This window comes from Pezoporus occidentalis, unplaced genomic scaffold (genome assembly GCF_034315485.1).
Source record: "Pezoporus occidentalis ecotype Australia unplaced genomic scaffold, CSIRO_AGI_Poc_V1 ctg44, whole genome shotgun sequence".
Classification (NCBI taxonomy): domain Eukaryota; kingdom Metazoa; phylum Chordata; class Aves; order Psittaciformes; family Psittacidae; genus Pezoporus; species Pezoporus occidentalis.
The window spans coordinates 3,697,576-3,710,338 of record NW_026915769.1 but is presented as its reverse complement, the minus strand read 5'-3'; the positions used below and the strand labels follow the sequence as shown (position 1 = coordinate 3,710,338).

General features: G+C 42.1%; 1 protein-coding gene across 5 annotated transcripts in view; it reads right to left on the bottom strand.

Moving 5' to 3' along the window:
- Nucleotides 1-7,616, bottom strand: part of ATXN10 (ataxin 10) — a 112,152-nt gene extending 104,536 nt beyond the window's left edge. The window contains exons 1-2 of one of the 5 annotated variants that reach the window (XM_062634933.1): nucleotides 7,441-7,616; nucleotides 1,642-1,833 (exon numbers count right to left, since the gene is read on the bottom strand). In XM_062634933.1, the coding sequence (XP_062490917.1) occupies nucleotides 1,642-1,833; nucleotides 7,441-7,553 (305 nt within the window). In that variant the 5' untranslated portion in view covers nucleotides 7,554-7,616. The remainder of the gene's footprint in view (nucleotides 1-1,641; nucleotides 1,834-7,440) is intronic. The other 4 variants (XM_062634932.1, XM_062634934.1, XM_062634931.1 and 1 more) reach the window with 4 other exon arrangements.
- Between the last annotated feature and the right edge of the window lie 5,147 nt (nucleotides 7,617-12,763).

Genomic DNA, 12,763 nt, shown 5'->3' with positions numbered 1-12,763 from the left:
ACAACAAAGTGATTAGTCACCACCAGCAAACAAACAACAGGGTCAGTTCAAAAGTAAGCATACAAAACTCTTGGGGGAAAGCAGGGAAGTTAATCATTCGTCTTTCTCCAGTGAGAAAGAATTATAATTAGAATGGTTCGGGTTGGAAAATCCTTTAAAGGTCATTGTCGTGGTTTAAACCCAGTCAGGCAACTAGTCAAACCCCCTTGCTATGGGCAGGGACACCTTCCACTACACCAGGTAGCCAAAAGTCCCATCCAACTTGACCTTGAACACTGACAGATATGGAAAAACATGGCAATAGTGGGGACAAATCAGTGAAGTGAAGCCATTTGGAAGCAAAACCACCAAAATAATTCTACAGCCAAAGATCAGCAGTCCTGGAGGCAGACAACATACACTCCAGGATGTGCATGGTACAGAGTAAAAAAACAGAAGTCAAAGAATGCAGTATAAGCAGATGAAATTTTCAGCTTTAGAAAATAAATGGAACTCAGATCTCCATAAGTAGGTTGCATCTACCATGCTAGTGAAAAGCACAATCTCACCAGCTCCCAGCCCCACAATTCTGCTTCCCACATTTTGTAAATATGAGTAACTATGGAGCTACAGCAACTTACAATAGGAAACCCAGTCTGGCTGAACATCCAGCCAGAAAACGTCTATAAAAAGCATATAAACTCTGTTAGAGCAGCTCCTTGACGCACAACATGAGTGCTAGCACTGCCAGGACAAAAATGCAAGAGCCTGAATTTATGTTGCTCCACAAGTACTGCCTTCTAAGAAAATTCCTGCAACTTTGTGGCATTAACAAAACTCTGCCCCAGAACAGAAGCTGCAACTTTGTCCCATGTCAAAATTATATTTACTTCAATAAACCAAATTTGACAAGCCCTATGAACCCAAATTTTAAGAGTGTGCTCCACAACAATTCTTCATGATCTAACAAACTTACAACCATGCTTTTTGTTGGGATTTTTTATTATCGTTTGGTTTTTTGGGGGGTGGTGGGTTTTGGGTTCTTAGGGGGGATGCTTGCTTTTTTTTAAAAGAACTGCATATAGACTACCATGTTTTCAGTAACTACAGCTGGCTGTATCCCGAGCATCCCCTGGATGTTGCAAAGAGAGTCTAAATAACTTAAGGAGACAGACCGACCTCTTACCATCCATTAGTATCAGTTTATCTCTATATGTATCAGAGTTGATATGCACAACTCTACATGCCATACTTTGTCATGCATGCCAGACAGATACACCTGTACCTTAAAAAACATAGTAATCCTGTAACTGATAATTAAGACTATCTACTTATTCATTATGTTAAATAAAGAAATTAAAGAGAAAAAAAGGACAGTTCTACAGTCAGACTTCCAAAAGGTTTATATCATTTACCTAATCAACTTGTACTAAGGACACAAACACTCTGCTCTATTATTCAGCAGTGCCCCAAACTCTGACCTATAAATAGGTCAGCTATTTCTGTTTCTTGCATACTTAATTTCAAGTGATTGAATCAAGCAGGAAATACCAGTTAATAAATCAACTAACACAGCAGCGTAAAATAACAATGTCTATAGAAAACCACACAAACATCATAACATTATACTTTTGGATGGGTTAAAATGGATCATAACTATACCTCATGACATGTTGATTCTTGGCACACTCAACACAAGCATTCCTCAGACATCTGAAACACTCTGCTATAAGCAGCAGGCGGGTGTCTAGATCTACCAGTTCACAGGAGTCCTTGTAGGCCTGCTCAATCTCACTTGAGACGCTTCTCAGGATTTCCAGGAGATCCTGAAATGCACTTTCTTTTGCCATTTCTCTGAAACAAATGAATTTGTAGTCAACAACAACAACAACAACAACAAAAAATGCACTGCTGTGAAAAAGCCTGTACTATGACAATCTTCCTGTAAACATGAAGATGTGTCTGCAACAGTCTCTTAACTATCCATAGCATATAAGGTCTTTCAAGTAGAGAGAGCAAAAGACATGCATACAATCATTCCACCAGTCTTTTCAGAAGATGAGCTGTGGGAGAGTTGTGTTGCCTTAGTATTCCTCACAGCTTTCCAACAGCTCTTTGGGATCTTAATTTTAAAAAGAAGTCTCCCTAATGCATGTAGCTAGCATATGACACTACCTTTTTTTAAGAATTAGGAATTGCTTTAATTCATGAACACCGTTTAGATGTCCAGTACCATACGTTTCAGAAAAAAAAAGGTATCAGAAGCTCCATTATAAAATACCCTGCCACAAATTTCACCAGAGGGAGAAAGAGAAGTCATGCTGAAAGCCAGGGGCTGCATCAGCATCATTTTCAAGTGTGTGAATCAAAGCCAAGGGAGAAAGTTAACTCTATTTCAGCAGACAACTGTATGCCAATACAAAAAGTACCATGTCACTTCTTAGAGTATCAAGACCTAGGAAAACAACACTACAAAACCATAAGCATATAAAGAGACACCTTATGAATGGATGAAAGAGCTGATGCTGCTGCACCACATAGATTGACCAGACTCCCCAGGACTGACAGGCACATCTGCAGATGCTCTGTCATGCAGATATGCACATTTCCAAACTACAGCTATTCACATGCCCTCTTCCCTGATTTTATGTTCAGAAAAGATATGAGAGCAACACATTACAAACATTGCTAACTTAGTTTTAGATATTTCATGCTGAAAAGAAACCACACCAAAGAGTGTTTTTGGCATTGCTACAGGGAAGTCCAATAAATTTACTCATCTAATACTTCTAACCAGAATCAAAAAAGGGAAATCCAGATGCAGCCTCCTTAAACCTTAAAACAGGTTTGTCATGTACACAAGATCAAACAGGAAAGTTAGGATCCAAGACACAGGTCTGAGAAATACCTCCTAAATTATGAACACAAGAAAGTTAGATGAAATGGAAAGTAATATTAAACAAAAGTATATAAACCAAAAGATGTTCACACAGAAAACTCTTCCTAAAGGAGAATTTAAAATCTCGATCAAACATTAGTGGATGATGCAGTATTAGCTGCATTCAGCTGCTTGCTCTAAGGCCTAAACATCTGCACAATTGAAAATTCTGCCTGCTCTTTATCATAAGAGATCACATGTTCATAAACCAAACTGCAGAAACATAAAATCATTCAGGTTGGAAAAGACCCTTAAGATCATTGAGTCCAACCGTTAACCTAAGGCTGCCAACTCCACCACTATGTCCCTAAATGCCATGTCTACACATCCTACCTGTAACACCTTTAAACATGTCTGAAGACTGTATTTCCCACGGCTGCTCCTTCTACATTCTCCTTCCTAGACTAAACAAAAACCATTCTCTCAATCTTTGCTTACAGTTCATGTTTCCTAGACCTCTTAACACTTTTGTTGTTTCAACAATGACAATTTCATATTCATATACATCTTACTGACAGTACACTGCATCCAATACTGAAGCCTGTTAAGGTGTGGAGTAGACTTACAAAGAAGGGCGAGCACCTGTACTGTAAGAAACACAACAATGCTTACAAATACCATTAAGTTACTACAACATTATGTATCAGATTTCCAGGAAATATGTGTTTTATTCTAGAACCTCACAGTTGATCAAAATCAACACATTTACACAATCTCCATTAAAACATTAAAAAAAAAAAAACAATACCACAGCATCAAGATACATTTTACAGGGAACTAGATGATTTTAAGGTCCTTTCCAACCCTAAACATTCTATGATTCTAATCCTGAGGAGAAAATACTAAAGTAGCACAACAAAGACCAAAAGCAGAGCTGGCTTTAGTCATAAAGAAAACAGTGGAGCTTACATAACTGGAAAGAAAGTCTGGAATTTTGTTTAGTTTCGAAGATCTAAGAAAAGACATTCATGGGTCCTGAGCCTTCGACGTATAAGAAGTGGTACACCTCCTGCCGCTTCATGACAGGCATGCATGCCAAAAGAGATTCAGTGGCTGACGCGCCGCAGTGCACACGGCAAATGCATCCAGACACAAGTTTTTCTAAACATCAGAATAGCTATGGTCTGGTAAAGGAGCACCCAGCCAGGCCCTGTCCGAAACACACAAAAGCCATGTATTCTCTATTGAGTGAAGATGCCATACAGAACCATTAGCTGTTAGTCTACTGAGTTTTTAAACACTAAAATTATTCTAAAATAGGAAAACTCTTGGTCCAACTGCAGTTTCCTTTGTGTATATCTACACCACGTGTTGGGTTATCACATGAAACTAGTAATTTCCTGACCCAACTTAAAAATACAGAAATGTACTATTGCCCAACATTCAGTTATTTAAAGTTAATAAAACAAATTAAAAAAAAAGCTGCAAGTACTTTTGCGCACATTCTTGTGATCTACCATTAAAACAGCTCCTTAAAAGTTATTCTTACCTGTAAAAGTTTCTACTCTCATTACAGAGTTATGCAGCAAACCAGAAGTTTTAGCCAGACACTGGATCACATGCATACCAAGCCACTGTGGCAACTTCGTTTTTCAAATTTGGACTGAAAGTTAAAAACACCCAGCCTTGGAGTGCAGATATTTCCAGTGAAATACAATGACAAAACTCATCCTAACAAAGCAAGTATGAGGTACACCAGAAAATGCCTGTCCTCACTCTGCATGTGGAAGGAGATGTGGATTTTTACGTATCAGTGAGGAGAGACAGCACTTCAAATCTCTCTTGCACACTGTGAAAGAAAAATTACATGTGCTCAAGCCAGACATTTCTGGGCAGAAATCAAATCTCTTCCTGCAACAGAAAAGCCGAAGTGAACATGCAAAAAGTATTCCAAATGACCATGGAATGACTTAAAGGCTGTTTGGTATAAAGCAGGATTCTATTCAGAGGAAATTTTAATCAACTCTTACTTAAGCATCAATGTAATTTGAATGTGTGCTACAAAGGAATTTAATTAAAATCATCCTTCTGCACAAAAACTAAATTTTCAAACTAGTGAGGAGGGCAGGAAGTGTTTAGCTAACACTAAGAAATCAGCCAGGAGTGGCTTCAGGTAACTGTTTCAAGCAATGCTTAGAACTATTTTTAAAAAGAACAGTCTTTTTTCCAGCAGTACGACAAAGATTCACATACATATAAAAACAGCAGCTACAAGTATTTGAAATGTACTTTAAAGGATTTTCCTTTCACAACTGTTTCCCTAATCTTTAAATATCAATCTATAAAACTAGCAAAAAGCCTGCTAAGTAGCTTTTCAGATTCAAAAATATCTTCTATTGTAAACAGGCCCAGGCCATGAAATTCTTTCAGAACTGCTCTGTGGGTATTCCACAGATTTCTCTTTCCTTTACTCCGTTGCCTAAAACAGGATCTTCACAATTTGCTACTCCCACCTGTCCTTGATTTCAGCATCAAGTATTCTGCAGGAATACAAAAGGAAGCAGAAGCAAAGGGTACAGCGGCCCAGCTCTCAGACAAGGAAGACATACACAATTTCTCATTAAGTCAAAACAAAGAATCAGAATTCATGTATCCATGCCAAAAGAAAGATTACTGTCACTCCTTGCAAGACCTACATGCTTGACTTTAAAAACAAAACTGTACAAGATAACATCCTAGTGAACAGAGTTAAAAATACTAATGTAACCCTGTTCAAAAGAGCAGGTCTCCAAACCCCATGAAATTAGTTAAGAACTATGCAAAGAATCCAGTAGCTTTTAAATATGCATTTCCATTCCATGTTTTAGATACTTACACAATTCCGTACCTATAAACAGAGACCCTAAAAAGCCTTTAAAGCATTTATCTTCACAATATCCTGGTAACAGAATAAAACCATTTTCTCCCTCTTGTAGATCAGCAATGGAAGCGTAAAGAAATCAATCCTCTGCTCAAAAGCACTGGAAGTCTCGGCCAAAGCACCCAGCTGAATTCAGTCTCCCAAGTTCCACACCACAGTCTCATACCTGAGGCAGTATTTTCTCACCTTATTTGCTTCTGAATTACAGACCACTAGCACTCACAATTTAAAATTACTTTATTTCCACAAGCACTGAACAATCACATCATAACAAAACAATCATCATTAAGTATCATAACTTCAAATACCAAGCATCCATTGGATTGCATCTTCTGGTTCAGCATTTTCCACAGTTGGCAAATTTATTGCCAAAATTGCTCTCAGATCCATTCTGATCCATTCTGGATGTGGGCTAACACTACAGCTTTGTCCTTCTGGAAGGGCCATTACAGTGCCTCTCTTTTGGCCTACCTGTACCCACAAAACTTGGCTATTTGGGAGAAATATCCATTCATCTGTCAAACACTGTCAGAGATTTCAGGGAAGGCATGAAACAGCCAGGGAAAACACCAATATGTAAGTCCAAAATCTTCACAGGTCCTACTCTCTTCCAAGATAAAAAGTACATCTTCACTCTCCCCCCAAGCTCGACTTTTAAATCTGGATTTAATTAACAATACTAGAACTGGGAATTAACAAAAACAGAGCTGGGGAGAGGGGAGGAGAGGAAGGATGATGGTGGCTGAAGGGCACCCATCACCACAATTTTATGCTAAGCTATGAAGTTTGATTTCTTCATTCTTAGGTGCAAAGCTGTTTGACCCTTTCAAACAGCTACTGTTAGGAGTGAGCACAAGCTTCACATCAGCCTATGCCTCCTCCCACCTCCCAGGCAGAGTGAAAAGCATTACTCTAAGAATTGTCACACAGCTGAACATCTGCATGCCCAACCTTCGCCGAAGCCAACAAGTGGCGTGCAATACTGCAGAGGTCTCACATTACAGCCACAACTACCCTCCATAAGAGCCCCATGCTTTCTCCAATAAATGCTTTCTCTCCCTACCCTACCGCTAAGGGGCATCCAACCTTTCCTCCCACTGAAGCCCCTGCAGCCCATCCTATCACATAACAGTTGCCCTCAGTTGCCTACAACCGCCACCCTCACCTCAAAGCCTTGGCCTCGCAGGCGCATGAAGCAGCCACCCAGCAAGGCCGCAGATACACACACCTTGCCCATTTCTAGCCACCCTGCAGCGCTCAGCGTGGCCTTTAGTGCAACTGCTGTCACCTGTGACTGGGAGGCACAAAGTTTTCCTTCCTGCCCTGGGCCTGCCTCAGGCAGATGAGCAGACTGCCAGCTCCTCATGGGACCCCAAAGGAAAGGAGCGAAGGAGGCACATGTCACCCTTACTGGCCCCGGGCCCCACACCACCAGCCCTGGGGGGGAAGGCAGAGATTTCACAGCAGGGAGGGCGGCACACAAGTCCGTCTGTGGGCACTGCGGGACCCCTTTCCCTGCGGACCCCGCTGCCCGAGGGCCATTAACACGCTGGAGGCAGCAGCGAGCCACACACCTCCCAGGCCCGCCGGCACCGGCTCTTCCCGCGGCCGGACTTCCCTTCTCCGCCGCACGTGGCCGCGGGCGGCCCCTCCTCCCCGCTACCTGTGCTGCGCCTCCCGGAACAGGCCCGCCAGTACCCGCACGCTTTCCAGGCGGGCCCCCGGCTCGGCCGCCACGGCGGGCAGCGATCCCGCCGCCGCCATCGCCATCGCCATCGCCTGCCCCGGCGCCGCCCAGCTCCGCCTCCTGCCGCGCGGAAATGGCGGCGGCCAAGCCCCGCCGCACGGCTGGTGCGGCTCGAGAGGTCGGGCCGGATCCCTGCGGGGTGATGGGCGCCCCGGGTGTGAGGACACGGGCGGGCATCGGGACTGTGTCCCGTGTGGGTCCAGGGGGTGTAAGCCACTCTCTTTTCCCCTCGTGAAAAGCAGGCCGTGGGGACAGCCTTCAGTTCCGCCTCTTTCCGCGGGCCCGTGGAGGCTCAAGGTGCCAACCCTCGGCTCTCCTCATGGAGCGGAGCTCTGTGAAGGCTGGCTGCGCATCGCAGCCATCGAGCCTGGTCGTTCCCCTCGTCCCATGTGCGGTTGGGGTTTCCAGGTCCAAAGAAGCATTTCAGTGTGTTCTAAACATATGTATGGAAAGTTAACGTAGCTACGACCAGCAGATCACAGCTGCAGTGAAGGAAGCATTGGAGCACGCTAAAATCTGACAGCATAGTCACATGCGGTCTGTGAAATGTACCTGCAAATTACTAATTTTGTATTTGGTTTTATACTACACTGTTTGGGAAGGGATGGTGTTTGTCCAGCAATCCCCTTTAGCTCACTGTCTTTGAGCTGACGTTTTGCCTGTCTTTTGTCAAACTCAAATATGAGAAGATTTTTTCTTCACCCATTACAAACACACCTGTTTCAGGATTTGAGGTTTTTTTTAAACATTTTATGTTCTAAGGAGACTGTTAACCAGCTTTTACTCCATAAGTATGCAGATTTTTCATGTAGTGTACTGAAGTGTTACTTTGCAAAATATTTCAGGTTAAACAGCTGAAAATACAGAACTGGCCATAGATATGGTCTGAGGTATCAGTATGAGGATGCATTAGTTCTCTAATTCAAACTGCTGCATTGCTAAGGCTTCAAGCTAACCCCAGCTGATGTAAAGGCACGCAAAAATAACTCATGCTTACCCTGGGGTTAGATAGCACACAGCAGCTCCACATGTAAGTATTTTCTTTTCAAGAGCACTTAGAAAGCAATGCAGAACGGAAAAGTCTTTTTTTTTTTATTTATTTTTTTATTCTGGCAGTCTTAACAGAGCCCTGATCCTGGTGGTATCTTCCAGTGGTTTCCATAGGCCAGCTTTACCCTGTTTAGACTTGCTGCATGTTTCAGCAAATGCCTCTGCAATCAGTATTAATGATTATTAATCATGGATCCTTGTGAAAAATAGTCTTGCCTATGCATATAATCTCTTTTGCACTTTTTTTTCTCCTGCCTTAAATAACCACAGAGATTTTTGTTTTTTTCATTTTAGTCTTTCCATGCTTTCATTCATTCTTAACAGCGTACTCGAAACCACCTTTATTACAAGGCTACGCAGAGATAGGTTTCTCACAAGGCAGTTTTGCAGGATCTCAGCGATATCAGTTATAGAGTTTAGTGATTTTTACCAGAATACTTGCAAATGCTGTACCTTGAGCTCATCTGATTTCTTGATTCTGTGAGCCCTTGCAGATCCCTTAAAGATCTGTTTTTCCCCTCAAAGAGCTTACAATCTAAATAATGTTTGTTTTTCTTAGCACAGATTTAGAGAATTACTAGAAGGGAAAAAATCCACCTAGAGCCAGATAGTCCAGCTGAAAACAAAATTACACAGAACTTATTTTTAGAGTTCTGCTTAAAATTAGGAGGAAGACCAGTCTCTTGAGGCCCTGGTGTTTGAAGCTGAATGCAGAGAAAGATCTGTCCCAGCTGAGACTCTGGGTGAAGACAGTTCCCTCATTCCAACAAATGATGGCTCTGCGGGAAGCAAAGCAGGTCAAAGACTTTGAATCCCTCACATCTCAAATGTTGAGAGATGGCTGTTCATTCTAATCATAACATGTATACTAGCCTTGCCCTTTTTTTATTGGAGGTAACTCCCATCAGAAGATAAAATTTGGGCTCTGGAAAAAGTTACTTTACACTAAAGAAGCAAATCCTGCACCATGTTATATTTCCGGCATAAATATTAGTTTTCTGACTCTTATTTTGAGCCTGTATTAAATTAAGTATGACTTGGGCCACAGAGCTTTGAAGCTGTAGACCAAAGCTTTTATTTTTGGTCCAGCATTTAATAGGATCCAGTGAAATTGATTGATGCACTTGGGAAAATGCTTTTGATTAGCCTTTGTTGCTGAGCAGTGAGCCCCACAGCAGATCTGCTGAGCTGTGAAGCACACCATACCCTTATGCTCATTCTCAGCTTCCTTCTTACACCAGGCAAATTACAGTAATTGGCCAAGGAATTCTGAACACCTATGCTAAAGATGAGGAAGAACACATTTGAGAGGAGACAGCACCATCTTGTTACCCACCAGAGGTGGAACGCAAAACAGCTTGTAAGTTTTCTGGAGGTATTTGGGAGCAATGAAAAATCCATATGAAATGGGTACTGCAGGCTGTCTTAATCCTCCAAATAGCTATTGAAGTCCCAATTCAACAACTTTAGAGTTTATTTGGCTTCAGATGATATGTTATACATATCTGAAGACCATAAAAGAGTGGTTGCATTTGATGTTGAGATGTATGTGTCACTCCTTTGTTATGTAATAGCAGAATAAGAATGAAATCCATCCATCTGGAAAGAAAGCCTACAGAGCCCCGGAGGAGATATTTGAAGCACTTGCAGTTTATCATGGAAATGAATGGCATCTTCCAAGAAGTAAGTATGGATGAAATACTGTTCACTGTACAGTTGTCAGGCTCAGAGACACTGCAAATACTTTCACCTCATTTGTTAGATGCTGTCTGATTTCCAGAATGAATGAGGGATTTTGTAACTGTCATCTGCCCTTCACAAAGATTTTATGGTACATCTGAATGGAGTGAATTTTTCTCAGGATCAGCATTATCATCGTCACATTTGGCAACTGCACAAGTGTATGGAAGGATTCAATCTTTGCCCTATTGAGGTGGATCAGAGACAGTACTTGGGATACCTGGTACCCAAAATCTAGCTCCTTAATAACTTTGGGAATTTCATTGCACATGAATTCCACCTTATACATATACCAGTTTATTGATTTTATGTAGAATTTAAAGTCCAGCTTCGGTCAGGTATGGCAAAAGACGCGGCTGAATTGTAAGAAAGCTGATGCTAAGTTAAAGGAGGCTATGCGTATGCCAACTTGCATAGTCCTGCAGTTTTCTGTGTGTAAGGGGCATAGAGATTGTCTTACGCATCAGTAAGAATACGTATCAGCCCTGGGAGTACGAGGGCTACATCCAGCCCTAGCTCATTTCCTCTGCATTTCTCCAGCATTCTGATTTAAACACTATCATCAACTAGGAACACCAGGGAAGGGTAATTTTTATTTCTCTACTTGTCATTAGCTTTGGCCTTGGCAACAGCTATCTCAAAGAACAGAGGAAAAGTCATGCTATTTTACCACCTCTTCCCTTTCCCTATCTTGACCCATATGTGTTGTGCCCTGCTCTGCCTGCGTCTTCCATGCATTTCCCAGCTGCCACCTCTCCTGTCCTCCAGCTGGGCTGATCATCTCATATATGAGCTGGTCGGGCATCCTCCAGTGATCCTAACAAGTGCCTTTCTGCTGGCTCTCTCCCTTGCCACAGCAACCTCTTGCCTTCCAGTCAGATTTTAGTTGTGACAAGAAGTGATTCCTGTGCACAAGCAAAGCAAAAACCTTGGCCAGGGAGAGGCCTCCTTATGTTTAGAAATTTATTCTCATGGACAGAGATCTCCCTGTTACAGGGGTTTACATTAAATCCCATACTTAGGATTTAATTACCAGGACTGGGAGGAACCCAGTGGCAAAACCTGTGTTCCAGGAGCTGCGTTGCATACAGGGCTTGCCTGCTTAAAACCCCGGGGTCTGATGGGCACAGCAGGATCCCTTTTGTCTGCAGCACACAGCACCCACCACTGCAGAAGTGGACTACTGGTTCAGTTTGTGCATGAGTGTTTGCACCTGCTTGCATGTATAAATACATGGCATGTGGTGTATTAGAGACAGGGGGACCTGTGAAAAGCATAGGAATTTATTCTCTAATGTTTTGCAGTATATGCTAAATCAGGACTCAGATTGGCATGTGGGGAGTGATTTTCTCATTTTTGAGGGAACCAGGTTAAGTCTGGATTGGGATGACTAAGGAGGTGAGTGCAGTCAAAATAGAAAATTTATGCATATAGGAGAAGGTGGGATACAGTTTGCTCTCTATCAGACCCTCTGTATGACATTTTTATTTTTCCTCTATGAGAAAATGCAAATTTGGATAAAACTAAACCTTAAAAAACTCACTGATTTTTCCTCTTTTTGGATGTCAGTTGACAATCATATAGTTTAACACCGTGGCAAGGAGAAAAATCAGTTACTGCAGTTTAACATCTGTCCTAGGAAAGGACAGGCATGCTCCAGGCAATACACAAAACAGGGAAAAACCTTTCTCCACAAGACAGGCTGACACTGACACTGACCATGAGACTAAAGAAGAAAAGGTGGACGTGGGGAAGGTGACAGTAAGCAGCAGGTTTAAAAAAAAGCATGACCAGAAATGGCTTGGGCTGCATAGAAACAGAATATCTGAAATAAGTTCCAAGCGTTTTGTTTAAGGTTTTATGGGAAAGGAGGATTATTGAAGAGGACTGTGAAGGTGAGAGTGTGCAGTTCCTAGTGTCCTCTTGTGACCTTTTCAACTATCCAGTGTTATTTTAAGTCCTATACTCCCATGTGAAAATGCTCCCACAAGCAGTGCTAATTTTGAAAGTTTGGCCATATAATACAGATTTCCCATGCAAATACAGTCAGATCTCATCTCTCATGTGAGAATCTTGGCTTTTCCTGTGTTTTGACAGCAGCAGCAGTTCTTTAGGATTTCAGCAGCCTGGACAGCTGACCATCCAGGCAGTTGCTACTAAGTAAGCACAAATAAATCACTCCTGTGCTCTGTACTGAGCTTTTGTGCATGCATGGAGTAACTTTGTATCACAGGACAGAGTTCAAGCAGACTCACTGCTTTTGCATGCAGTGTGTGCTCACTCTGCATGCATATTAAATCTGACATGCTGGGATGGCATTGTGTTTGCAGAGCTGCACTTGGGAAGCTTACCTTTTGGGGGCTGCAGAAGCCATCAATTAGTATCTGCGAGCAAAATCCTCCAAAATCCTGTGCACAGTCCTGGAAATATTATCCTGATTCTGCTGCTT